The following is a 27,947-nucleotide window of genomic DNA, read 5'->3' as shown; positions in this document are numbered from 1 at the left end:
ATTTTGTGTCTATCTTTACCATGAGCAATACCTCGAAAGATCTGGCGCGTATAAAGTGGATTCCCCTCGCTAGAACTTTAACATCACCAACAGTGAGGAGAATCATTTTACCCTGAAACTGGCTGCCGCCGCCGGAGTTGAGCCAGGAAGTGTGGCGGTGCCCAGCGACCATACCCCAGGGTGGGCCGAGGTTTAGAGCCGCCGCCCTCCCGTCCCAGGCAGGGGGACACTGCTGTTGAAAAAACGGCGCAGGCGGTGGTGAGAACACCGGAGGTCGCAGCAAGGGAGCCGGCGGGGTGAACACTGGCGGCGGGTAAAATCCAAACTCGTTCATCGCTCCAGCAAGCGGCGGACAATCACCATGTGCCGGCGCTTCCTTTCCACGTTTATCCCCAGACCTCCAGCGCGGCCCGAGCTCTCCCTGGCCGCCGGGGGCGCCCTAGTGGGAGGACCCGACCGGAGCCCATCTTGAAGCAAATGAAGCAGAACAGAGTGATCCGGCTTCACTCCCCATCATCTATCTCAACATTGCGTTCAAGGTGATCGGATTCTGTTTTGAGAAAGAAAAACGACGCGCAGGATGCGTTCTGTTGGTTATATTGTAAATGCCTGTGGCGGCTGTTGAGGAGGAGAGGTCGCCGACGGCGGCGGGGACGCGGGCTCGGCTCGGCCCGTCATGTCTGAGGAGAGCGCGCTGCTGATCGGGCCCGCGCTGCCGCCCGGCTACAAGTCGCGGGGGCCGCAGGCCGAGACCGAGCGCCGGCGCCGCCCCAGGCCGACACTTGATAAAACAGGTGGGTGGGTGCGCTGCGATCGCCGGCCCGCTCCCCCTGCCCCCCTCCGGCTGTATAGTGAGGAACTAATTGTAGATGCTGCTTTACACCGAAGATCGACACAAAATGTTGGAGTAACTCAGCGGGGCGGGCGGGCGGGCAGGCAGGATCTCTGGTTGGAAGGAATGGGTGCCCCGCTCCCCCTCCAACTGCATCCCACCGTTCACTGGCGGTGGGAAGCTGGCAGCTCACGGGCGGGCGGCGGGTATCACATTAAGGCATCGAGTCATAGGAGGAGAATCATGCATTAAAGGTTGATTGGACGTAGGTTCCCAGGTGCAATCTGAAGGAACGGATGGGGGAGCGAGGTACACGAGTTTAGGGACTTCACATCTGACCGTACAGCAGCCGTCAATGGTGTGATTGCTTATCGTGTAAACGTAGGAAAAGGAAACAGAACGCAGGAGTAACTCAGCATCTCTGGAGAAATGGGTGACGTTTCGGTTCTGAGGAAAGGTCTCGGCACGAAATGTCATCAATTCCTTTTCTCCAGATATGCTGCCTGACTCCCCTGGTCAAATCCAATTAAAAAAACTCCCCTTCATTGCTAAAATGTCGCTGAATGCAGATTAAATTCCCCACAGTTCATGGCACAACTGTGCCAACCTATGGCACCAATTGTGCCATAGAGTCTAAAATCTCTGCTACTGACATCTATTTAAAGGTACACAGAAACTAAACTTTCACCTGCGGACTGAAACTAGCAATGGTGGCCAGACTATTATTAGATGGAGCCATAGTTGGTGTCTTGAGAGCCTCGCCATCACAATAGTTAAATTAATTCACTTCACATGCTCCAACTCAGACCTCAGCATCAGGACCCCCAATATCGGCTCCATTGACACTTCACACTGCCTTGGGAAAGCAGCCAACATTATCAAGGATTCTTCACACTGGTCACTTTCTATTCCCTCCTCTCCCCTCAGACACAAAATAAAAAAACTTGAATACAAGTACCACCAGATTCAAGGATGGCCTCTTTCTTGCTGTTATCAGACTCTTGAACATGCTTCTCAAATGCTAAGGATGTTCTCGATCTTCTAATCTTCCTTGTTGTAAACCATGCACTTTTTAAAATCTGCACTTTCTCTGTAGCTGCGATATTATATTCTGCACTCTTTTTATTTTATCTTTTGCACTACCTTTTGTACTTGTGTATGATTATGATCTGCCTGGATAATATGCAAAAGTTTGTCTCTATCTCGATACAGAGACAACATTAAACTAATACTAATACAAATTACTTATATCTGATGATGTAGAAAATTAGCCAGGTATGTTCTTTACTGGACGTTCTACGCTCGCTTTGATAGGGAGAACATTGATGTGCCTTCCCGAGCCCCATACACCCCGATGGTATTACAGTCACAGTCACAGAGGCCAATGTCAAAAGATTCTTCAGGGGGGGTGAACCCTCGGAAAGCACCTGGACCTGATGGTATACCTGGTCGAGTTCTCAAAACCTGTGCAGACCAATTTTGCGGACATTTTCAGCCTCTCATTATTGTGGTCTGAGGTTCCCACCTGCTTTAAGGGGGCATCAATAATACCGGTACCCAAGAAGAGTAAGGTGAGGTGCCTCAATGACTATCGACCAGTGACACTAATGTCCGTGGTGATGAAGTGCTTCGAGAGGTTGGTTATGGTGCATATCAACTCCTACCTCAACAAGAACCTTGACCCATTACAGTTCGCCTACCTTCACAACAGGTCAACGGAGGATGCAATCTCACTGGCTCTCCTCTCCGCACTGGACCACTTGGACAATAAAAACACTTATATCAGGCTGTTGATTATAGACTACAGATTGGTGTTCAATACCATCATCCCCTCCAAGCACCTCAAGGCTGCGTGCTCAGCCCCCTGCTCTATACTCATGACTGTGTAGCCGGTCATAGTGCGAACTCCATCTTCAGGTTCGCCGACGACACCACCATTGTTGGACGAATTACAGATGGTGATGAGTCAGAGTATAGAAGTGAGATCGACTGATTGACCAAATGGTGCCAGCACAACATCCTGGCTCTCAATGTCAGTAAAACCAATTAACTGATTGTGGACTTTGGAAGAGGAAAGATGAGGACCCACAATCCTGTTTATATCAACAGGTGGTGGAAAGAGTCAAAAACTGAAGTTCCTGGGCGTGCATATTTCCAAAGATCTTTCCTGGACCCAGCACACTGATGCAATTATAAATAAAGCACATCAACGCCTCTACTTCCTGAGAAGATTATAGAGATTCGGTATGTCAGAGAGGATTCTCTTGTACTTCTACAGGTGTACAGTAGAGAGCACATTGACTGGTTGCATCGTGGTCTGGTTCGGCAACATGAACACTCTGGAGCGGAAAAGACTGCAAAAAGTTGTGAACACTGCCCAGTCTGAAAAAGCTACTTTTATAACTACTAAACCAGGTTCGCTTCTTAATAAACAGACACCACACAAACTGTTTGGTAGACCAGTTCAAAACTTTACTTAACATCGGCCGATGGAAGGGAGCGAGAATTCCAGTCAAGTGACCAATACAGACACTTGACCGTCTTCTGTCCACTTCTGTGAACAACAGAATTACATTGCCTTAAATAGGGTTTTTTTGTCCCCTTAGCACATTTCACAGACATTAGTCATGGTCAGAGGTACAGGAAAAGGTTTCCACAGAATGCATCACATCAAAGGCCTTTTGTTTACATGTTACAAGATAACATTGGCCATTTGGTTTACGACATTTTATTTTCTACTTCCCTGGTTCCCCTCTCGGCCTTCATAAACATTGGCCATTTGGATAATGCCATTTTATCTTCACAGAGATCACCCTAGCTCTTTCGCTGCTTCCTCTCTGTCATTTGGTCCCTCATAAACATTGGCCATTTGGTTTATGGCATCTTACTTCAAAGAGATCTAGCTCTTCTCTGCTTGTCACTTGGGAGACAATGTTATGGTATTTATTATCTCACACACCGCAACCTAAGGCAAGCCTAATTTGACAATAAATATAAGCTGTAAGCTAGCCCAGAAACCTATTTTAATATTTTCTTATATTTTTAACTAAAATTCAGCTTCATCAAGTCCATCCCCACATCGAAGGGATTTATTGGAGTTGCTGCCTCAAAAAGGCAGCCAGCATCATCAGAGACCCACACCATCCTGGCCACACACTCATTTCACCCCTGCCATCGGGAAGAGCCTGAAAACTCTAATGTCCAGGTTAAGGAACAGGTTCTTCCCTACAACCATCAGGCTATTAAACACTACAACCTCATAAGCTCTGAACTTCAATCAACCATTACTATTATTTTTATTGCACTACTATTTGTTTTTTGAGTATGTGTCTATGTATATATGTGTGTATATATATTTATGTGGATATATATATATATATATATATATATATATGTTTTTAAATTTGTGCAAAAACAGTGCCCTAAATCGCTAAGATTTTCCCGCCACCTTACTCACCGTTCTCCTCTGCTCCAAGCGCACCAAGATTTGTTCCGATTGGTGGAATATTACAAAAGTTATGAAGGTTTTAAAAAATCATGAGATCAGCAGATTGGTCTTCTCGCCTGTCATTCACCACGCCCCGTCCGGCACCCGCTGTCAATCACCGGAGCAAGGAGAATAAAATCCCGGAGGCGGGGCTTAGTCCGTGAGTGAGAGATTCCAGAGTCCGTGAGTGAGAGAGTCCAGAAGACGTGAGTGAGTGAGCCCAGCCCCGCAGCCGCCCAGCCCGAGAGCCGCCCACACAACCCCTCCACCTAATCAACCCCTCCCCCCCACACATCTCCCCCCCCCACACATCTCCTCCCCCCCCCACAACCCCTACCCCCCACAACCCCTCCCCCCATAAACTCTCCCCTCCCCCCCACAAACCCTCCCCTCCCTCCCACAACCGCCCCACAGCCCCTCCCCCTCCTGTACTCCCCTGCCCACACACACCCCCCTCTCCCCTCCCGCCCCCCACCCCCCCTTGCCACCCCCCCCCCCCCCCACTCCTCCTCACCCCTCCCCCCCTTCCCTCCCACACATGAAGAGGAGGGGGAGGGAGTGCTGGGGGATGAGGGGAAATGAGCCGCGCCTGCACAGTTAGGGGTTATGGGTGAGTGGTGGAATATTGTGTTGGGGGAACATGTTGCGTTGGGGGAACGGGTGAGTGGTGGAGTATTGCGTTGGGGAATGGGTTGCGTTGGGGGACCAGGCCTCCCGTGTGACTGGGACCCAACGGGTCCCACATTAATCTAGTATATATATAAAAATGTGTGTGTGTGTGCACTTGTGTATATGCATATATATACACACTGAACTTTTTTTCTCTCGTTTATCATATTGTTTACAGTGTACTATACTTTGTTTACATATTCTGTTGTGCTGCAGCAAGTAAGAATTTCATTGTTCTATCTGGGACACATGACAATAAAACACTCTTGACTCTCTTGACAATACCAATCCCGCTAACAACTGTCCAATCAGTTTACTTTCAATCACCAGAAGAGTAAAGGTTAGAATTGGGGATGTTCATTGATGATTAAATAATGCTCAATTATATTTGCAGTTCATGCCTGCGTGTAGCAAGACCTGGATATGAGCCCATGCCTGAATTCTAAATGGCAAAGTCACATTGCTTCACAAAATACCCACAAGGAGTGCAATGAATACCATCCATTTGCCTTGATGAATGCAGTCAACAACTCGAGGGGCTTGATCCTATCCAAGACAAAGCAACCTGGTGGATTGATATCCCATCCACTGCCCTAAACATTCATATCTTGTGTCAGAGCAGCACCATGGCTACAGTAACTCACGAAAACTACAACCTCTACCACCAAGAAAGGCTTCAGGTGCCACCACTTGACTTTCAAGTCACACACAGTATTAATTTGGAAATATTTTGCCATTCCTTTACTGGTTTTAAATCCTGGAACTCCCTTACACAATAGCATAGATGACTACCATCACTAAAAAACTGTAGAGGTGTTAAGAAGGTAGCTCATCAACACCTTCTCATGGACAATTTGGGAAGGGCAATAATTGCTGGTCTTGACAGCATTCCCAGACCTTTTTGAAAAGCATTATATTTCATAGTGTGCGATGTGTAGGTAAGAACTACAGATGCTGGTTTAAATCGAAGGTAGCACAAAATGCTGGAGTAACTCAGCGGGACATGCAACATCTCTGGAGAGAAGGAATGGGTGACATTTCGGGCCGAGACCAGACATGCCCTCCTACTTAAGATAGACATGAAATGCTGGATAACTCAGCGGAACAGGCAGCATCTCTGGAGAGAAGTAATGGGTGATGTTTCTTGACCCGAAACGTCACCCATTTCCTCTCTCCAGTGATACTGCCTGTCCCGCTGAGTTACTCCAGCATTTTGTGTCTATCTTCAGTTTAAACCAGCATCTGCATTTTCTTCCTACACAGATCAATTAATCGTGATGGATTTAACATTGATTCTCTCTTTGCAGAGACTGCCTGACTTAATGAGTATTTCCAGCATCAACTGTTTCTGTTTTAGATTTCCATGGTATTTGGAATATTTAATTCTAAGCTCTTGTTACCATGTAACCATGTTTCTGTAATGGCCGTTAGATCAAACCTGTAGTTATACAGTGGTGGCTCAGTGGTTAAATTATCAAGAGTAATAAACCAGAGGAAAGTACTAACAAATCCATGACATGAGTTCAAGTCATACAATAACAGGGATTAAGAAAATGGTCAATTAAATAATCTGGAATTTTAAAAGCAGTTGTCCATGAAATTTCACTTGGTTCATCAGTGTTCATCTGCAGATACAATTGACCGTTCTTACCCAGTCTGTCCTATATGTGACTCAAAACCCATGCAAAATAACAAATTAATGGAAATAGCTTAGTGAGCCTTTCAGTTGTACCACACCTCAAACATTTAAATGTTAATACTGAGCCAAAGACCCCATATCGATTGAAAGCAAAGTCACTGCCAGCCAAAAAAAACACAAAGTGCTGAAGTGACTCAGCGAATCAGGTAGCATCTCTGCAGAACATCGATGGGTGACGTTTTGTGTCGGGACCCCTTCAGATAAAGTTCTCCTCTTCACTGTCAGCTAAATTAGACCGCCAACTAAGTTGGAAAAAACGCTTTCCACCATCTACAAGGCACAAGTTAGAAGAGTGATGCCTTGAAGATGAAGCTAGCCACTATCCATGACAAAGCTGCTCATTTGATTGCTACCTCATCTACCATCCTAAACATTTATTCCCTTCAGTGTCAGTGCATCATAGCAGCAGTGTGTGCACACCACAAAACACTACTCACTCAAGCCACTCCAACAGTACCAAATACACCTGTGACCTCCTGCATCAAGAAGGTTAGCAGCAAGTGCTTGTATCTCTTGTAATAAACAGCCCATAGACAGCAGTGTCCGCATCCTGAAATATGAATATAAACAAATGCTTATCTTATTTGTGCCATTAATTTATCTCTCTTGTTGCAAACGGATTGTGCTTTCAGATAAAGAACCATTAATTTTAACATTTTATCATTTTCTCCGTTATGATCTTATTTATTGATGCACTATTACCAGCGTACAGTCTGTCTCTTCCTGTCACACTTGACTCACCATTCCTAAATTGCAACACTGGTCAATGACTTTGACTGTGATATGTAATTTATAGCTATAAATCTCTGAAGCTCGTGCCCTGCAGTTTTTAGTTTAAAACCCTCCCTGTAACTCTAATTATTTGATAAATTAGGTCTCTGACCCACCAAAGTTCGTTTTGTGCCCCTTGCACATGACCTGGCGATAGGGAAATTGTGATCTGAGGAGTAATGCACTTTAATTTGGACCGCAAGTGCACCGACTGTCAGCTGAAGCTTTTTCTTAGTTTTACCTGTGGAATTGGTAGTGTTGGCCACTAAAAATAAATCCACCGTCTCGAATACCACCCCAGCTAACAGCAGCTGTCCTTAACTTTAACAGCAGGCAGTCTATTAGGTACATCTTCAAGGTTCCTTTCAACCCTCCCTACCTGAGTGATCTCCGATACAACTGTGAGATTACTCTTATTTGGAAATATTCACAACATTCTGTGTTGGCCACCTGTCTGGTTGGCAATTAAATTCTTCCTTTTCGTAACCAGTAATATATCTGAACCATCATTAATTGTCATCTGCCATCTGAATAACATTTCCAGATAATTTACCTCTTAATATATTGCTATCTGCATCTCAAACTCTATCTCAGCAACTCTGAGGCGAGGTTTCTCAGAGTAGAGATGCCGCAAATATGATTATTCAAGATCACTGGTCTCCATTAACTTAAATATGTTGCAGTAATGTCGCATATTATTTTCTGCTTTCCTTATCAAATCATGTTTTGTATATTTAATCAGCTTCTATTGATTTCATAATTTTACTTTGAATGAAATTAATTTATCTAATAAAATAAGATAGTTTCTCTTTTAGTTTAAACATTCCTCCCGACTGGACTACTGCAACTCACTTCTCCTTGGCATCAGCTCCACCTACATCAACCGACTCCAACTGGTCCAGAACGCAGCCGCCCGACTCATCACCCACACCAAATCCTGGCATCACATCACTCCAGTCCTCAAACAACTTCACTGGCTTCCCATCTCCCACCGGATCACCTACAAAATCCTGGTCCTCACCTACAAAGCCCTCCACCATCTGCCCCCCCCCATATCTCACTGACCTCCTCTCCCCCTACCAACCCTCACGGTCCCTCAGATCCACATCAGCCGGTCTCCTCTCCATCCACAAGTCCAACCTCCGCAGTTTTGGGGACAGAGCCTTCTCCAGGGCAGCTCCCAGGCTCTGGAACTCCCTCCCCCAACTGATCCGCAATTCCGTATCCCTCACCATCTTCCAGTCCCGCCTCAAGACCCATCTCTTCACCTCTGCCTATCCTTAGCCCCACGTCCCCCTCCCTTTTCATCTGTGCTTGAATTGCATTCTGTCATTAATTTGTGTACTAGTCATGTCTCTACTATTTATTTCATTCCCCTTACATGTTTTTCCTCTACTTGCTAAATTTTTGTAAGGTGTCCTTGAGACTCTTGAAAGGCGCCCATAAATAAAATGTATTATTATTATTATTATTCCAAACTTGATGAAAACAAACACAATACTAACCTACATTTGTGTTGTTCATCTGATTAAAAAAACTACCTTGGCACTAGTCTCTAATTTATTGTATCCCTTTCTCTCTAACTTAATTGATGCACTTTATATCCTAACCACATTCACTTAGCTTCTTTGCTGCCTATCTTTGTTCCCCATCCCCACAGCTGGGTTCATGCCACTCCCACATGGATGTGTATCAATCAAACTGAGAAAATTAAGAGTATGTAGACTTGAATGTATCCATAAACAAGATCAAGTTCCTGCTATAAACAGGATCAAACTCCTGCTGATGTGCTTAACTGGGTAGCAGAACTATTAAGTGAATTGCTGAGCGTCAGAGACTTCAAGGTTGATAGAGGAAGAGTGAGGGAGAAGTTTCAATTTCTGATCAACATCCGCAGTGCCTACTGAAGACTATACTTTATAACTGTGTTTTAAGCTAGAATGAGAAGAATTTTTGATACAACATTATATAACAGTTGCAGGACCAGCATTACCTCCGGGATTTCGGTCAACCAAAAGTTCAGAAAGTTCAGATAATGATGAAGTTATCGACTGCACCAGTGAGAGGAAGCAAAGCTCAGCCCAAGACTTAAGGAAACCTAACAGAATAGCTATGGAGGAGAGTAACGGCAACTCAAGAGACAGGTAAAGCATGGATGGGTTGATGCTTGATGTGATCATGTTGAAACTATGGTTGTATGTACTTTCTCTTAATTGACTAGCTGAAACATGTGTGCAGTTGTGATTGTGTGCTGCTCACTCTTCATGTTCCCATGTATAACATGAATTCCGTGCCAATATGGTGAAGCCAGATGCAGAGCGCACACTGTGCAGCGTTGCAATCTATGTTGATCTCGTTTGTGGGGTAAGATTAGGTTGATCTAGTGTTGCGGTGTGGATTGGTGATCCCGGATGTGACCTGGACAAGGTGGCGATTAATGCGCCATGTGGACCATGTGCTATGCATTTAACTACATGGCAGTACGCTGCAGATTGTGTTATGTGAACTACATGTTATTTTTATATTTAAGCCCACATAACCGTTCATCATTGTCAAGTGTTGTTTGACTAGTATGGGTGTCAGGGGTTGTGGGGAGAAGGCAGGAGAATGGGATTAGGAGAGAGAGAGAGAGATCAGCCATGATTGAATGGTGGAGCAGACTTGATGGGCCAAATGGCCTAATTCTGCTATCACATAAATAAAGGATTCAATTCAATTCAATTCAATTCAATTCAATTCAACTTATGACCATATGGCAAATTGCTTCTTCTAGATTTCTGTCTGGTAAACCTTATTTGAACTGTTTTCAATGTTTTAACTCCCTTTACATAATAAGACCACGCTATTCTATATGTAATTTTCAGTGTCCTATTTAATAATGTCCTATATATTACAGGTTAGGATAAGGTCACAAGCCATAAAAAGTCAATTAAGAGTGAACCTTGACACTGAGTGATTCAAGGCTATTCAGCTATAGCTATCATCACACTACTCAATCCTTGCCATTATATGCGTTCCTGTAAACAGATTATGATGCTTTCTCAGAGCTGGATGGCAGGAAGAGAGAAACAATGAACCCATAGGGCAGAGTGAGACAACAAGAATTGGGGGAGGAAGGAATGGAGAAGGGGGGGAGGAAGAGATGGGGTGAGAGCTGAGGGAGGGAGAACAGAGGGAGGGAGGGATGAAGCAAGAGCTGGGAGATGGATCAAAAGCTGAAGAGGGCTGAAGCAAGAGAGCTGAGGAAGGAGAGAACAAGAATTGAAGGCGGGGGGGAGGGGGGGGGGTAGTGAGAACGGGGGATAGAGAGAGTGAAAAAGAATGATAAATAAGGGATTGACAAGTTATTGGGCCAGGAAGAGAGAGAAAGGGATAAAGAGAGCCGAGGGGAGAGAGACAACCCAAGTTATTAGATGACAGACAGAAATTACAGGGAGAGGGAAAGACAGCAATAGTTGAAGACAAAGAGAGACAATAAGACAATACTCGCACCACCAGGAACCTCTACTGTCATCATCATCATCATCATCATCATCTGTTAAATAACTATTTGGGGAAAGGTTTACTGTTTCTACTTTGGCCTTGTTCAAAAACAACAACCCCAGATTTGAAGGATGTCATCCTTGATCCCGAGGGACTACCTAAGAAGATGTTGCTGAGTGCAGCATTAATTATGTGGAGATGCTAGTGTGGACAGCCTGGTCATTTGGTGACATTTCTACATATATCCGTTACGATTGTTGCACCATCAATAATGACAGTACAACATTAACGATTCTGAGTTGATGTTGCTGTATATAGTACATTGCAAGATGATCTTGCTGACATTAGCTTTTCTATGATGATGCTAACTACAGTAACACCTGCAGGAAAATGTGGTTGTCTGATGTTGCTCAGTTCATCGTCAGTTGCATGGTGTGTTGCTGCATTGGGTGTAAGTTGTGTTGTGTTGCCTACTGCAGTAGTTGTAACATTTGGCATACAGCATCATTTGTGTGGTGCTGTATATAGATCAATTGTGTCATGATATGTACTGTATTATGTGGTAATGGTGCTACTTACATCATGAGAGTTTAATCTTGATGTTGTTGCATTCTGTGGTGATATTGCATATATATAATCAACCACATGATAATAGTTCTTCATACAGTGTCAATTATGTTGTAATGTTGCTAATTATAGTGTCAATTCTATGATGTTGCTGCTAAACAGTATAACTTGTGTGATGCTAATGCTGCACTCAGCACTGGTTGACTGATGGCGATGCTGTGTTAAGTATGAATTGCGTTGTGATGTTGCTCTGTTCACTCTCCGTTGCATGTGATGGTGCTGAATACAGCCCCAGTTGTGCAGTGTCTAGTGATGCCATTGCGTAATAGTTTGTATGATAACGCTGTGTTTATTTGTATGGTATTGATTCCATGATAATGATGTTGTCTCTTTCCCCAAGATGCAAGCAACCTGCTGCTCCCCAGATTGAAGCTCCCCAGGTTGAAGATGATAGCGATGATGGATTTTTTGGTCCTGCTCTTCCCCCTGGATTTCCAAAGAGAGAGCAGTCGCCTGAATGGTAAAAAAAACATTTAATTAATGGTAGAACACAAAGTGCTGGAGTAACTCAGCGGGTCAGGCAGCATCTGTGGAAAACAAGGATAGGTGACGTTTGGGTTAGGACTTTTCTTAATGGAGCTGTTAATATATTACTTTGCATTATTTCTAGGCATTTTGCCACAAAACATCCAAAATGGCAAATCTAATATTTATATTGGCTTGTAGATAACAGGGATGAATTATCATTTATTCTCTGTTGAGATGAAGTGGGGAATCTTGTTGAAGCGTATGCGACAATGATTGAATATTTTGAGAAACATTTTGGCTAAATAACATGGACTTCCCATGGACCTAAATGTGCCGCTCTCCATTGAGGGTCAAGCATGTGTGTTGAAGACATTGCATTTATTGTGATAATGATTGGATATGAATTTAGTTGTTGGTCAAGTAGTGAATATTGAGCAGGAGAATTCCACTATGACATAATTTTGCAACAGCCACATTAGGTCTTAATTTAACTCTTATAGCAAAGCCAGAACCTTAGCAGTCCAGGCTTGAATGGCTGCCACCCCAACCACACATGAACACTTCTTACATCCCTGTTTCCTTGATGATAAGTTAGATTCCAATGAGAGAGTAGGCAAACCTAGAGCATCACCAGATCTACTAACCTGATGTAGGAAACCCTTTCACGTTGTTAAGACTGATTATGAAAGGAGAATTAAACAAGGTTGTGAGGACTCACTTGTTCTTATTTTTCAGTCCTTTCATAGGACCTGCACTACCGCCTGGCTTCAGCAGGTCAGATAAAGAAACAGAACTAGCTGTGCCCTTAAAGTTAAATGTGCAGGTAAGTAGGATTTACAGCCATCCCCTCTAAAATTTTCTTTTACATTGCCTTCACAGGTGCAGAATATTATATCTGTTATTTTTCTACATTACTTTGCTGCCACTGAGTAGTGAAAATCCAGATAATTCTTCCTTTGAACTTCCTTTCAATATAAGTGTTTCCAAAGCTATTTTATACCAGTTTAACAGCATAGAGACAGAAATCAAATAGCAAGAGGAGATTTTCTTTCTTCTGATTCCTTCCATTGTTTGAAATGGAGATGGACTCAGATGAAGTGAAATTAATTTCTGTGGGGCTTAGTCTTTGCTAGTTACAGAGCAGTATTTGCAGACATTTGCGATATACACTGATATAGTGGGTACATGAGATGCATTTGGAGTTAATTAAGAAACCAGGAAAGGATGTAAATTGTAACCCATTCTTGTGCTATACTGAAAAGGCCATTGTATAATAATGTGCATTGTAATTGTTGGCTGGCCATTTGGCTATCAGGATCATCACCTGTACTTGATGGTATCTGTATACATGTTGTTTCTACTAAGGTTTGGTTAATAGCAGTCAGCCTGTAACCAAGGCTAAATAACTATTATTATTTGATTATATTATTTGAGCAATGTAAAATTATGAGGCTAGACAGGGTAATTATTAAGGGTTAATTTTCTTTAGTAGTCATTTTATTAATGAAGTCGCACAGATTAATTTAATTGGAGACATATTCGTAGAAAAAGCTCCACTCCATGAGTGGTAGGGTTTGGAACTCGCTATCTGCAAGGGTGCTGGCCATATTTCAAAGGTACCTGAAAGAACACTTGACTAGTCATAGTCCACAGGCCTATGAACCAAGATCTAGGATGTACAATTAACCTAGTGTCCAGTTTTGTCTGGCAACGACCCACTGGGCCAGATAACCTGCTCTCACATAAATTACCATGAGTTGCATAGATAAATCATTATTGAGACAGTTAGGTTATACTGCTCCATAACTATGGGATTAAAAGATTTGAAACAAAATTACTATCTAAATGGCGTCAAGTTGGGAAAAGGGGAACTACAACGGGATCTGGGGGTCCTTGTACATCAGTCTATGAAAGTAAGTATGCAGGTACAGCAGGCAGTGAAGAAAGTGAATGGCATGTTGGCCTTTATAACAAGAGGAATCGAATATAGGAGCAAAGAGGTCCTTCTGCAGTTGTACAGAGCCCTAATGAGACCACACCTGGAGTATTGTGTGCAGTTTTGGTCCCCTAATTTGAGGAAGGACATTCTTGCTATTGAGGGAGTGCAGCGTAGGTTTACAAGGTTAATTCCCGGGATGGCGGGACTGTCATATGCTGAGAGAATGGAGCAGCTGGGCTTGTACAATCTGGAGTTTAGAAGGATGAGAGGGTATGTCATTGAAACATATAAGATTGTTCAGGGCTTGGACACGCTAGAGGCAGGAAACATGTTCCCGACGTTGGGGGAGACCAGAACCAGGGGCCACAGTTTAAGAATAAGGAGTAAGCCAATAGAACGGAGACAAGGAAACACTTTTTCTCACAGAGAGTGGTGAGTGTGGAATTCTCTGCCTCAGAGGGCGGTGGAGACAGGTTCTCTGAATGCTTTCAAGAGAGAGCTCGATAGGGCTCTTAAAAATAGCGGAGTCAGGGGATATGGGGAGAAGGTAGGAACGGGGTACTGAATGGGGATGATTAGCCATGATCACATTGAATGGCAGTGCTGGCTCGAAAGGCCGAATGGCCTACTCCTGCACCTATTGTCTATTGTTTAAAATTAATTAAAGGCAAGAATAGGCTTTCTGGCATCTTGTGCTTGCTTTGTCATTCAACAAGATTATGGTTGGTCTTTAACTCTGAGCCACTTTCATTGGGTAGCTCCGTGTGTGGCAGCCTCGCCAGCAGCTGTCCGTCCTTTCACCTTTTTTGTTATTTTTAGTCTGTCTAAAAGTATGTTTCTGGAGGTCTTTTAGTCTTTTTTATGTGTGGGGGGGGGGGAAGGGGGAAAACCGTTTTCTCATCCACTTCCTGGTTGAGAATGCGTCTATTCTCCGAGCTGCATCTTTGCTCCCCCGCCCCTCGCGGCCTACCATCTGGATTGGCGCGGCCTTTCCTGCCGGAGACCGGCCAGGGCTTCAGCAGCGGCGCAGTACTGGATTCCATCGCGGAGCGGGAAGATGCCTTACTGAGGACCGCCGTGTGGAGCTCTGGAGTGCTGGGACTGCTGATTAACACCGCGGAGCTGTGGTTTGCGGAGCTTCCAGCTGCGGGCGGCGCTGACTTTAACATCGCGGAGTCCTGGGGACCTCTCTCTGGGGTCGCTAGCGTTGAATCTCCGCCCAGTTCGGCCTGTGGACTTCGGGAGCCGCAATCTCCAGTAGGAAGTGGCTGATTTGGAAACTCCAAGCCGCTGAGAGTGTTCTCCGTTCCGATGCCAGAGCTCCGATCACCCCGGCGAGAGGGCCTGAAACATCGGGCCGCCCGTTGCGGAGGGCTCAAAGGCCCCTACCACAGGTGAACAATGAGGAAGTGGACTGAACTTTATTGCCTTCCCTCACAGTGGGAAACGTTAATTCTTGTTTATGTTTAATTCTAGCGTGTATTGTGTTTTTATTCGTATGGCTGTATGGTAATTCAAATCTCACTGTACTAATTGGTGCATGTGATAATAAATGTCTCTTGAACTCTCTTGAACTTTCCGGCACTAATCTCATATCCCTTGATTCCCCTAATATCGAAACATCTATCATTCTCTGTCTTTAATATACTCGCAACTAAATCTTCACAGGGCTCTTGTATAGAGATTTCCAAAGATTCGTTGCCTTCTCGGTGATGAAATTTATTTTCACCCCTCTCCTGAATGGCTAATCTCTATATTTGAAAATGCGAGACCTGATTTTAGATACTTCGGCCAGGAGAAACATCTCTGCATCCATGTTGTCAAGCCCAGTAACTATTGTTATACATTTCAACTGCTCATCACCTCTCAACTTCTTACTTCTTAGCTTGACTCATCACTTCTTAACTTGAAAATGTATAGGCCGTTTGCTGTATATAATAACCCTTCCCATTCCACGAGTGAAATGATTGAACCTCTGCTGTGTAACACTCACTCTATTACAAGACAGGTAATGAGATCCTGGGCCCTCACATAACTTTTTTTCTCTGTTGTCAGCCGGGCAACCTTGGCAGCTTTTTAGGTTGCCAAATGACAGTTTAGGTGGTCATTTAAGACGGCTTGCATGACACGTGCGATAATGTGCTCGGACGAAGTGCGTAGTTACCAGTCGGAATTATGCTCAATAAAGCATTCACACATTATTTCTGCTTCAAATAAAGTCACAAACTAAACATATCCACCAATATCATGATATATACCACAATGACATGCAGCAACATTATAATACAGTATCTCAACCTTTTTTCACGTTGCAATGAATGGAATTTCTATTATCTCTTTCCACTTCCAACAAAAATGTGGTTGGATGTTTCAGCGTATCATCAACCTCGGTGAGACCAAGCGCAGGCTTGGCGATCGCTTCACACAACACCTCCACTCAGTTCGCAATAACCAACGTGATCTCCCGGTGGCTCAACACTTCAACTCCCCCTCCCATTCCGAATCCGACCTTTCTGTCCTGGGCCTCCTCCAAGGCCAGAGTGAGGCCCACCGTAAATTGGAAGAACAGCACCTCATATTTCGCTTGGGTAGTTTACACCCCAGCGGTATGAACATTGGCTTCTCCAATTTCAGATAGTCCTTGCTTTCTCCCTCCTTCCCCTCCCATTCCCAGCTCTCCCACAGCCTACTTCCTCCTTTCTTCCCCTCCCCCGACATCAGTCTGAAGAAGGGTCTCAACTCGAAATGTTGCCTATTCCTTCGCTCCATAGATGCAGCCTCACCCGCTGATTTTCTACAGCTTTTTTGCCTACCAATGGGATCCCACCACTGGCCACATCTTCCCATCTCCTCCCCTGTCGACTTTCCGCAGAGACCGCTCCCTCCGTAACTCCTTGGTCAATTCGTCCCTTCCCACCCAAACCACCCCCTCTCCTGGCACTTTCCCTTGCAACCACAGGAAATGCTACACTTGTCGCTTTACCTCCCCCCTTGACTCCATTCAAGAATCCAAGCAGTCTTTCCAGGTGTGGCAGAGGTTCACTTGCACCTCCTCCAACCTCATCTATTGCATCCGCTGCTCTAGGTGTCAGCTGTTCTACATCGGTGAGACCAAGCGTAGGCTTGCTTGGTGATAGCTTTACCCAACACCTCCACTCGGTTCGCAATAACCAACCTGATCTCCCGGTGGCTCAGCACTTCAACTCCCCCTCCCATTCTGAATCCAACCTTTCTGTCCTGGGCATCCTCCATGGCCAGAGTGAGGTCCACCGTAAATTGGAGGAGCAGCACCTCATATTTCGCTTGGGCAGTTTACACCCCAGCGGTATGAACATTGACCTCCAATTACATATAGTCCCTGCTTTCTCCTTCTTTCCCCTCCCCTTCCCAGCTCTCCCTCAGCCCACTGTCTCCGCCTCTTCCTTTCGTCATCCCGCCCCCCCCACCCTCACATCAGTCTGAAGAAGGGTCTCGACCCGAAACGTCGCCTATTTCCTTCCCTCCATAGATGCTGCCTCACCCGCGAGTTTCTCTAGCATTTTTGTCTACCCATTCACACAAGTTCTGCTATCCCACTTTCCTCACCCACTCCCTACACATTAGGGGCAATTTTACAGAGACAATTTAACCTACAAAGCCAATGCGTCTTTGGGATGTGGGAGGAAAACAACACGCTTGTTGGGAGAATGAGCAAATTCAACACAGACGGTGCCCAAGGACAGGATCGAACACAGATCTCTGGCGTGTGAGGCAGCAAATCTACCAGCTGTGCTACTATATTTTGTTTTCCAACACACAAAATATTATATGTTGATAACTTTGGTTACTAAAGAAAAGAAACTATCCATTTTCAGTCTTAAATCTCTAAGTGCAGTCGTATATGTTGCCCCCACCTATCACCTCCCTGCCTCTGTCGCTATTTCTACCCTACGCTCCCCCTCCTGACTCCATTTAATCAATAGCCCCTCACCTCGATCCATCTAACACTTCACAGCTGTCGTGCTGCCTCTCTCCCTCACATCGAAATACAAAATATGTGCAGGAGTAGGCCATTCGGCCCTTTGAGCCAGCACCGCCATTCAATATAATCATGGCTGATCATCCAAAATCAGTATCCCATTCCTGATTTCTCCCCATATCCCTTGATTCTGTTAGCCCTAAGAACTATACGTGACTCTCTCTTGAAAATACCCAGTGATTTGGCCTCCACTACCTTCTGTGGCCGAGAATTCACAACTCTGGGTGAAAAAGTTATTCCTCATCTCAGTCCTAAATGGCCTACCCCTTATTCTTAAACATCTTTATACTGGCTATTCCCCCTCTATTTTTTCAGTGCAGGTGAAGGGTCTGAATCCAAAATGTCGACTGTCCATTTCCATTCAGGGATGTTGCCTGCGCTGAATTCCTCCAGCAGCTCTCTTTCTGTTTCTCTCTGCAGCCTGAGCTACAATTTATATTTTATTTCAGATTGTTTGCATCTGGAGTATTTTATTTTTGTTTTTAAAACTGGATGTTTCAACTCAATATAATTGCCATACAACTCAAGAATAAAGAAAATCTTTATTTCAGGTTGTCTCAAAGTACATCTGAGTCTGATTTAATTTTTATTTGTGATCACCAAGTAGAGTAAAGCAGCAACCAATTCTCTACTGGAAACAACATCATTAGGATAAATGACCAGAACTTTTGCATTAATATTTTTAGAGGAATCTCTGAGGAGAAATTGCGTGTTATATAACATTTCATATACACCTCTGAGAGGACGTGGTGGGGTGCTTTATTTAATGCTCCATCGAAAAAGACTGCACTTCCAGCCGGTCAGCACTCCTTTAATATTGAGCTGAAATGTCATTGTCTGATTTTACACCTGAATCTTGGCTGGAACCCAAGAATTTCTTTGGCCGTGACAAAGCTACAGCTCATCATCCTGTCATTTTGTGCTAGGTTCCCAACGTGAGGCAGTCAGAACTATTCCAAAATTCAAATAGTTTCCAGTCTCATGATGTGAAAGTATTTGATTGTGTGAGGTTAAATGTACTTCCAACAGTAGTGTTGCTACAGAAAACATTTGTTTAATAGACTGCAAGGTACTTAAAGCACCGCCCCTTTTGCTGTTCCATGTCCACAGAATAATGGATCCCATGACCAAGCTCTATGCTTCACAACTCTTTTGTGTTTTACAGCCTTCAGATGAAGACAGTGATGGGGAGATGCTGATTGGCCCAATCCCCTCAAAAGACGCAGTTGAAAGCAGTGTGGTGGCAGATATTGAGCGAAGGTCGAACAGAATGAAGGAAAAGTTGGTCTCTGGGGACATGGTAGTAACTCCTTCCAACAATTATTGTATATGGCATGTAGAGTTGTATGCTGCTTAGAGCAAAATCATTGGCTCCAGTGTTCTCCCTGCCTTAGGATCATTGGCATTCTGCAGATTCTGAACCAGCCTGACAAATCTTTTCACACCATTGCAATAAAATCCCGACAGGGTGCAATATGCTTCATTTAAATAATCTTTAAACATTTCCTTGGTTAGGGAAATGTACTTTATTAGGCTCAATTTTGGTTTGGCAACATGCATGTATCAAGTTAATCACCAGTGGTGATGAGTCAACATACAGGAAAGACCTGGTTAAGTGGTGCACAACAACAATCTCTCGCCCAACAAGTGACAAGAACTGACCATTGACTTCCGAAAGGGGAAGTTGGGAGACCATGCACCAGTTTTCATTGGTGGGTCAGTGGTGAAGAGTTAACAGTTTCAAATTTTTGTTCATTAACATTTCAGATGAACTGCCTTTGGCTCAGCACATAGATGTAATCACAAAGAAGTCATGCCAGCGCCTTTACTTTCTTTAGAAGTTTAAAGAAAGCCGGTAGTCTTGGAATACTCCAGCAAACTTCATCAGATGTACAGTAGACAATAGACAGTAGACAATAGGTGCAAGAGTAGGCCATTCGGCCCTTCAAGCCAGCACCGCCGTTCGCTATGATCATGGCTGATCATCCACAATCAGTACCCCATTCCTGCCTTCTCCCCATATCCCAACTCCTCTATCTTTAAGAGATCTATCTAACTCTCTCTTGAAAGCCTCCAGAGAATTGGCCTCCACTGCCTTCTGAGGCAGAGAATTCCACAGATTCGCAACTCTCTGTGTGAAAATGTTTTTCCTCATCTCCGTTCTAAATGAGTTACCCCTTATTCTTAAACTGGGGCCCCTGGTTCTGGATTCTCCCAACATCGGGACCATGTTTCCTGCCTCTAGCGTGTCCAAACCCTTAATAAACTTATATGTTTCAATAAGTTTGCCTCTCATCCTTCTAAATTCCAGAGTAACAAGCCCAGCCGCTCCATTCTATCAACATATGACAGTCCCGCCATCCCGGGAATTAACCTCGTGAACCGACGCTGCATTCCATCAATAGAAATAATGTCCTTCCTCAAATTTGGAGACCAAAACTGCGCACAATGCTCCAGGTGTGGTCTCACTAGGGCCCTGTACAACTGCAGAAGGACCTCTTTGCTCCTATACTCAACTCCTCTTGTTATGAAGGCCAACATACCATTCGCTTTCTTCACTGCCTGCTGTACCTGCATGCTTACTTTCATTGACTGATGAACAAGGACCCCCCATATCCCGTTGTATTTCCCCTTTTCCCAACTTCACACCATTGAGATAATAATCTTCCTTCCTATTTTTGATACCAAAGTGGATAACATTTATCCACAATAAACTGCATCTGCCCACTCACCCAACCTGTCCAAGTCACCCTGAATTCTCATAGCATCCTCTTCACAGTTCACACTGCCACCTAGCTTTGGGTCATCTGCAAATTTGCTACTGTTACGTAATCCCTTCATCTAAATCATAAATATATATTGTAAATAGCTGCGGTCCCAGCACCGAGCCTTGCGGTACCCCACCAGTCACTGCCTGCCATTCTGAAAGGGACCCGTTAATCCCTACTCTTTGTTTCCTGTCTGCCAACCAATTTTCAATCCATGTCAGCACTCTACCTCCAATACCATGTGCCCTAATTTTGCCCACTAATCTCCTTTGTGGGACTGTATCAAATGTTTCCTGAAAGTCCAGGTACACTGCATCCACTGGCTCTCCCTTGTCCATTTTCCTAGTTACATAGAAAATAGGTGCAGGAGTAGGCCATTCGGCCCTTCGAGCCTGCACCGCCATTCAATATGATCATGGCTGATCATCCAACTCAGTATCCTGTACCTGCCTTCTCTCCATACCCTCTGATCCCTTTAGCCACAAGGGCCACATCTAACTCCCTCTTAAATATAGCCAATGAACTGGCCTCAACTACCTTCTGTGGCAGAGAATTCCAGAGATTCACCACTCTCTGTGTGAAAAATGTTTTTCTCATCTCGGTCCTAAAATATTTCCCCCTTATCCTTAAACTGTGACCCCTTGTTCTGGACTTCCCCAACATCGGGAACAATCTTCCTGCATCTAGCATGTCCAAAGCCTTAAGAATTTTGTAAGTTTCTATAAGATCCCCCCTCAATCTTCTAAATTCTAGCGAGTACAAGCCGAGTCTATCCAGTCTTTCTTCATATGAAAGTCCTGACATCCCAGGAATCAGATCCTCTGGCTAGTACATCAGGAAGATTATTTGTGTCCTCCTTAATGAAGACGGATCCAAAGTACCTGTTCAACTCATCTGCCATTTCCTTGTTCCCCATAATAAATTCACTCTTTTCAGTCTTCAAGGGTCCAACTTTGATCTTAACTATTTTTTTTCCTTTTCACATACCTAAAGAAGCTTTTACTATCCTTTTTTATATTTTCCTGGCTAGCTTACCTTCGTACCTCATCTTTTCTCCCCGTATTGCCTTTTTTAGTTATCTTCTGTTGCTCTTTAAACATTACCCAATCCTCAGACTTCCCGCTCATCTTTGCTGTGTTGTACTACTTCTCTTTTATTTTTGTACTGTCCCTGACGTCGCTTGTCAGCCACGGTCGTCCCTTACTCCTATGTTGGAATCTTTCTTCCTCTTTGGAATGAACTGATCTTGCACCTTCTGTATTAGAGAAGGTGCAACATCTCCTGCATTCATATCCCTGAAACATATTGTTTTATATATGCCCATCAATTCGCCTGATTATTATGCGTCTCGCTAAACCAGGGCTAATTATACAGCAGCCAATTAATCTGCCAACCTCAACTTTGGGTGTGGGGAAAAGAAACAGAGCATGTGGGGGGGGGTGCGGTGACAATGACTGCACCCTAAATGTAAATAGAAGGTGTGTTGTTGGGGCGGGGCTGCAGCTATGTTAACTGCTGTGCCGCCACTTAAGATTGTTTTGCAAAGTAACACAATGTGATACCTGGAATATGAAAATGGGACTTAATCAATGTATTTCAATGTTTTATTATTACATCTTCCTAAGAATACCTTAGAGACCAAAAACTGCAAAACAAGTGTTTTCTGATTAATGTGATGAAAACATTGCATGTTTTTGCGATTCTTTTATCTGTTCACTATTCAATTGCAGGATAATCAGAATCAGGCCAGAGAGTCTTGGATGACTGAGCTTCCACCAGTGTTACAAATTATAGGCCTGACTGCAAGAACATTTAAGAAGCGTGCAAATGGAGAATCGGCTGACCGCTCCATCTGGACAGACACTCCAGCTGACAGGGAAAGGAAAGCTCAGGTTTGTCTGGAATATTTCTAATCACTGACCAGTTACTGTTATAGTCCAGTTGCCAGTCATTTGGGAGTCACTTACAAAATAGCACAGGTGTGCTCAACACAATGTGACTAGAAAAGCATGATAGAAAGGACATTTGAAAGTGTTCAGAAAAAGCAGCTTCAGCAGCAACTTTCATAAGGGAAGAATTCAGAGTGTTCTGCAGAAAGAGTACGGGGGTGAGAATAATTACCCAAAGTATTAGCATGGTTTAAGTGATCAAATGGCTACTACAGTCTTGTATCATTTCATAATTCAACGAAAACCATGACGAGTTCAATGATGCAAAAAATATTTTTGGAACCTGGTGAACAGAATACATTTTTGTCACATTCAATGTTAGTAAGGTCATTATTGTACTGCAGTTTGAATAATTAATCTTTAACTTTATGGATAAGAAAGGTTTAGAGAGATGTGGGCCAAACACAGGCAAATGGGACCAGCTGAGATGGGCATCTTGGTCATTGGATAAATTGAACCAAAGGGTTAGTTTCCATGCTATATGACTCCAACAACATTGTTCCAACTTGTACGCATGTTAAACCTCCCCTGCATCTTCCATATACTGATGCTGATTTTGTATAGTCAGATTTAATATGATATTTTGTGTGCTGGTGTGAAATGAGGTATATCTGAACACATCCAATCTCCAGAGAAGTATCTGACTTGCTGTATGAATGGATCCACAGACATTCCTGTCAGGCAGGCATATAACCACAATTGCAGCTTCAGGTACACTTGAGGGGCTGCATAAAGCAGTTCATTGTCACACTACAGAGGGAATAGTGACTCTCAAGTGGGCAGGACTAGCAGAAAACAGTTTATTTACCCAGCACAGTCTCTTTGTACTTTAGTAAACAGATCTTGCAAGTGAAACCACGCCATTATTTCCCTGTAAAGGCAGGATTATTTTTCTTACAAACTGCATTAAATGGAGTTGTGGAATGCAAATTGCATGCATAAAATCATTTGCCGTTTCCTACTTTGCAAAAATAATGGGTTAGAAAAGTTCCCTATAATCTCCAGTCTGGCAGAGACGTGTACTATTTATAGCTATCTTTCTCAGTGCAATTCAGCTTTTGGTGATGACGTCTTCATACGGCTTGCATTATTTCTTCTGAGGAATTTCTGCCTGATTAACTACATTACCTGTATTTTGCTTACTTTCCACAGGAAGTGTCAGAAGTTAAAAAATCCTCTGCAAAAGATATTGAACAGCCAAGTCTCCCTGAAAGAGACAAACGAATGGCCAAAGAGGTGGCATCATATAATGTGAGCAATTTATTTTAAATCATAGAGCAATGCAAAAATAAGCCATTAAAAGCTGTGGATACCCTTTATCCCCTATGATTCCCACTAATTAGTATTTCGTTTTACAGAAAACTACTTTTAATAACATTTTGGCTAGTTTCAAATAGCATAGAAAACCTTGTAAAAATCACAAATTCCTATCGCTGCACGGTGGCACAGCGGTAGAGTTGCTGCCTTACAGCGAATGCAGCGCCAGAGACCCGAGTTTGATCCCGAATACGGGTGCTGTCTGTATGGAGTTTGTACGTTCTCCCCTTGACCTGCGTGGGTTTTCTTCGAGATCCTCCCACACTCCCACACTACGAAAACGTACAGGTTTGTAGGTTAATTGGTTTAGTAAATGTAAAAATTGTCCCTAGTGGGGATCGCTGGTCGGCACGGACCCGGTAGGCCGAAGGGCCTGTTTCGTTGCTGTTTCTCACAACTAAACTAAACAAAAAAAGATTGCATATGTTTTCTCTGGGTCCTCTGGTTTCCTCCCACATTCCAGGTCTGTAATTTAATTCACTTCTGTAAATTGCCCCAGGCGTGTAGGATGCAAAAGTAATAATAATAATAATAATAAATTTTATTTATGGGCGCCTTTCAAGAGTCTCAAGGACACCTTACAAAAATTTAGCAGGCAGAGGAAAAACATGTAAGGGGAATGAAATAAATAGTAGAGACATGACTAGTACACAAAGTAAAGACAGAATTCAATACAAAACACCATATGAGGCAAGTAGGATAACATACATAGAACTAGTGTACGGGTGATCGATGATCGGCGTGGACTCCGTGAGCCGAAGGACCTGTTTCCACGCTGTATCTATAAACTAAACAAAAGTAAAGGCAGACAAGTAACGGGAACATGATGACACTCATCCAAGGGTTTTAAAGGAATTAGTTACAGCGATAGTGAACTTATTGTTTGTAGTTGTTCAAACCGCATTGAACTCAGAAATGGTACCAGTCGTTTAGAAAAGATTAGATGTAACCACATCGTTCAGGATGAATGAAGGATAAAGGGCAGGAAACTATATGCCCTTAGAAGCTCATTAGAAGAATTTAAAGTGACTAAACCTTTGAAAGATCAAGGAAATGAGGGCTATGAGGATCTAGCATAGAGAAGAAGTTGATGTCTAGGTAAGTCATATCGAGTAGCTTGAGGTGCCAGGTGGCAGACTACTATTTTCTTGTGTCATTGTATGTCCATACAGAAGCTTAACTGCGTGGAAACAGGCTGTTCGGAACACCAGGTCTGCGCCGACCAGTGATCTCACCCGTAGACTAGTTCTATCCTTCAAACTAGGGACAATTTAGAGAAACCAAGTAAGCTACAAACCTGTAGGTCTTTGGGATGTGGGAGTAAACCGGAGCACACCCATGCGGTCACAGGGAGAACATACAAACTCCGTACAGACAGCATCCCGTAGTCAGGATTAAACCCGGGTTTCCAGCCTTGTAAGGCAGCAACCCAACTGTGCTGCCCTATCTATCTGCCCAAGATACTCTATCATAAGTATTATTTTGAATTCAGGAGAACACAAAATGCTGGAGTAACTCAGCGGGTCAGGCAGCATTCCAGTCATCCCTGGAAGACAGGGATTTGTGTCGGGATCCTTCTTCACTATCCAGTATTTTGAAGTGGATTTTAGTACTGTACCAAGAAAGTTCAATCCATGTAACTACAAGACGGACCAAAGTCTTTAACTAGCTCAGCTGTAATAGGACAGTAAATACAGTGATGGCTGGAGCACCATCAGCACAATGATTATGTGCTAACGCACTTACCTGGTGCTAATGGGTTAAGTATCCAGATTGAGAAAAGAGCTGTGTTTCATGGCAGGAATGGCAACAAACTTTTATTTTATTATTGTTTCAAGGACTCCACACGATCAGAGTCCCTGCTTGACATGCACAGCAAGAAACTTAAAAGAAAAGCAGAAGCTGAGAAGAGCAAGCCCCAAGAGCGACGGGCATTTGATCGTGATCAGGATCTTCAGGTTCACCGGTTCGATGAGGCCCAAAAGAAAGCTTTAATCAAGAAGTCCAGGGAACTGAACTCCAGGTTTTCACATGGAAAAAGCAACATGTTTCTGTAAAAAAAACAATACAACTGGCAAATCGCAGATTTGATCAATATTCAGTCTATAGTTTAATTCAGCTGTAATATTCCTACTTTGGAAATATTGGTTCAAACCAGCATGTATGAGTAGCAAATAATAAAATATTTTTTGTTTAATAATTTTGATCAAAATAAAAACAAATCCATTTTATTTTTGTCGTTGATGTTCAGTAATTAATATTTTTAAGATCCAATACTTGCCTAGGTACTTCTCCTGCCTGGCAAATTCATCCAACTCATCGTGCTAAGCAAATGAATGTGTGGTGATTCAGGAATGGAACAGGAAATAGAAGCAGAGGATTCCAGGAGGAGATGAATTGTTATCAGGACAGTAAGTGGATTGGATTTATATGAAGGAAAGTTACCCATTCACAAAGGTCACCTGGAAATAATTATGGATAAAGTAGAGTTCCGCTGCAAATATATAGGTGCTTCTTGTCAACTACCTTGCACCTGCTGTGAGCTGACAGTCTCCTCACATCCCAAAAAGGTATTACAGGCAAACATTCCAATACTGGTGGGGCTGAGATTTTAGGAAAGGCTTTGTACATCGATTTTTTTCATAATACTAAGCTTTGTCATCTGCATGTGGGTAAAAAAATGTGAGTTTATTTACTTTTCCGCATAATTATTACAGGAGGACACTTTTATTCCATATCCCAGATTTGTGAATTCCATAAGCCCAAAGTTCCATCACCCGGGTGGCTGTAACACGGTGGTTATCTGTACTAGGGTAATTGGCCACTTACGGTGAATAAGATTGAAATTCACAACTGGGCAGATCTGCTCAGAATTCTGAAACAACAATGAGGACTTTCCAAAGAAAGCCAACTGTAGCTGTTCATCAATAAGTGAGTTCGGTATTCTGACTGCGCATTGTATGCAGGCTTGCGTTTCGTCCGTAGTCAGGGTCGGCTCTCTGTCGCAGCAGGTGCTGTTGAGTTGCTGTTGGGCCGTCCCCGTCCCCTCCCCGGTGTCCCGTCCCTGTCCGGGGCGGCCCAGGACTTGCAGCCGCTGGCTACAGCTCAGCTCTGTCTGTCCTGCTGGGTTGGTTGGCAGTCCTCCACCTCTACCCCCCTCCCCTCAGTCTGACACCAAGATCCTGCTGAAGATGGGCAGCCGCTGGGCGACTCGGAGCCACTGCTGCTGGGGTCATCCTGGTCGGAGAGTCTGCAGATGGGCTCCTGCCGGCATGGGCAGGCCGGGTGACCACTCGAGCTGCGGGTACTGTTGGTGATGGTTGATTGGTAGTGCTGGCGGCAGCAGCAACTTCCTCCCCCTCCCTTCCCCAGCCCCAAGCCCAGAGTCTGGGCCAGCTCAAACTCCAGGTCGGGGCTGAAGGCAGCCCGCAGCGCGGCCCAGTCTAGCGCCGGGCCCGGAGGAAGCTGAGCCCAGGCTGGCGCTCTGGCGGGGTCGGGGGCCTTGCTCTTCCTCTGGGTTGTGGATGAAGTGGCAGAGGGTACCGTAGGGGCAGAAGCCGGTGGTGTGCAAGGTACAGGGGCAGCGGCTGAGGCCGTGGGCGAACTGGCACTTGTCGCCGTAGCAGCCCATCGGGGAGTGGGTTCCTCTGGAGTTGGAGCGCGGTTGAGCTGGCTGTGGGTCTGGGGCCGCTGGTGTTGTCGGTCCAGGCTGTCGGTTGGCCCAGCGGGAGAGGCGGAGGTGAGTTGGGGTTGACGCTTCTCCGCGCTGGGCTTGGGGGCCGGTGTCCCGTCGTCCGGACGTCTCCGGGCGGGGATGGGACACTCGAGTGGTTGGGGGGGGTGGGGGGCGGATGGGACGGGACCGGGGACGGTCCAGTGGCGGTTCGGCAGCGCTTGCGGGTCTCCTCCCCGCCCGGTCT

General features: G+C 44.4%; 2 protein-coding genes across 4 annotated transcripts in view; one reads left to right on the top strand and one right to left on the bottom strand.

Moving 5' to 3' along the window:
- Positions 1-458, bottom strand: part of nufip1 (nuclear FMR1 interacting protein 1) — a 31,650-nt gene extending 31,192 nt beyond the window's left edge. Inside the window, exon 1 of the mRNA XM_033032879.1 lies at positions 112-458. Within this exon, the coding sequence (XP_032888770.1) occupies positions 112-334 (223 nt within the window). The 5' untranslated portion in view covers positions 335-458. The remainder of the gene's footprint in view (positions 1-111) is intronic.
- gpalpp1 (GPALPP motifs containing 1) lies at positions 459-26,261 on the top strand. Of its 3 annotated transcripts, none has more exons than XM_033032882.1 (8): positions 459-539; positions 9,434-9,602; positions 11,909-12,028; positions 12,772-12,859; positions 19,159-19,296; positions 22,492-22,653; positions 23,863-23,961; positions 25,866-26,261. In XM_033032882.1, the coding sequence occupies exons 2-8, from the start codon at positions 9,571-9,573 to the stop codon at positions 26,082-26,084; spliced, it is 858 nt and encodes a 285-aa protein (XP_032888773.1). In that variant the 5' UTR covers positions 459-539; positions 9,434-9,570; the 3' UTR covers positions 26,085-26,261. The 3 variants fall into 3 exon arrangements, with proteins under 3 accessions (XP_032888773.1, XP_032888772.1, XP_032888771.1); XM_033032881.1 differs by having other exon boundaries at positions 471-794; positions 19,159-19,293; XM_033032880.1 differs by having other exon boundaries at positions 499-794.
- The last annotated feature ends 1,686 nt before the right edge of the window (positions 26,262-27,947 follow it).

The sequence above is a fragment of the Amblyraja radiata genome, chromosome 14 (genome assembly GCF_010909765.2).
Source record: "Amblyraja radiata isolate CabotCenter1 chromosome 14, sAmbRad1.1.pri, whole genome shotgun sequence".
Lineage (NCBI taxonomy): Eukaryota > Metazoa > Chordata > Chondrichthyes > Rajiformes > Rajidae > Amblyraja > Amblyraja radiata.
Note: the sequence above shows the minus strand (reverse complement) of the source record. Positions and strands in the feature narration are given on the sequence as shown.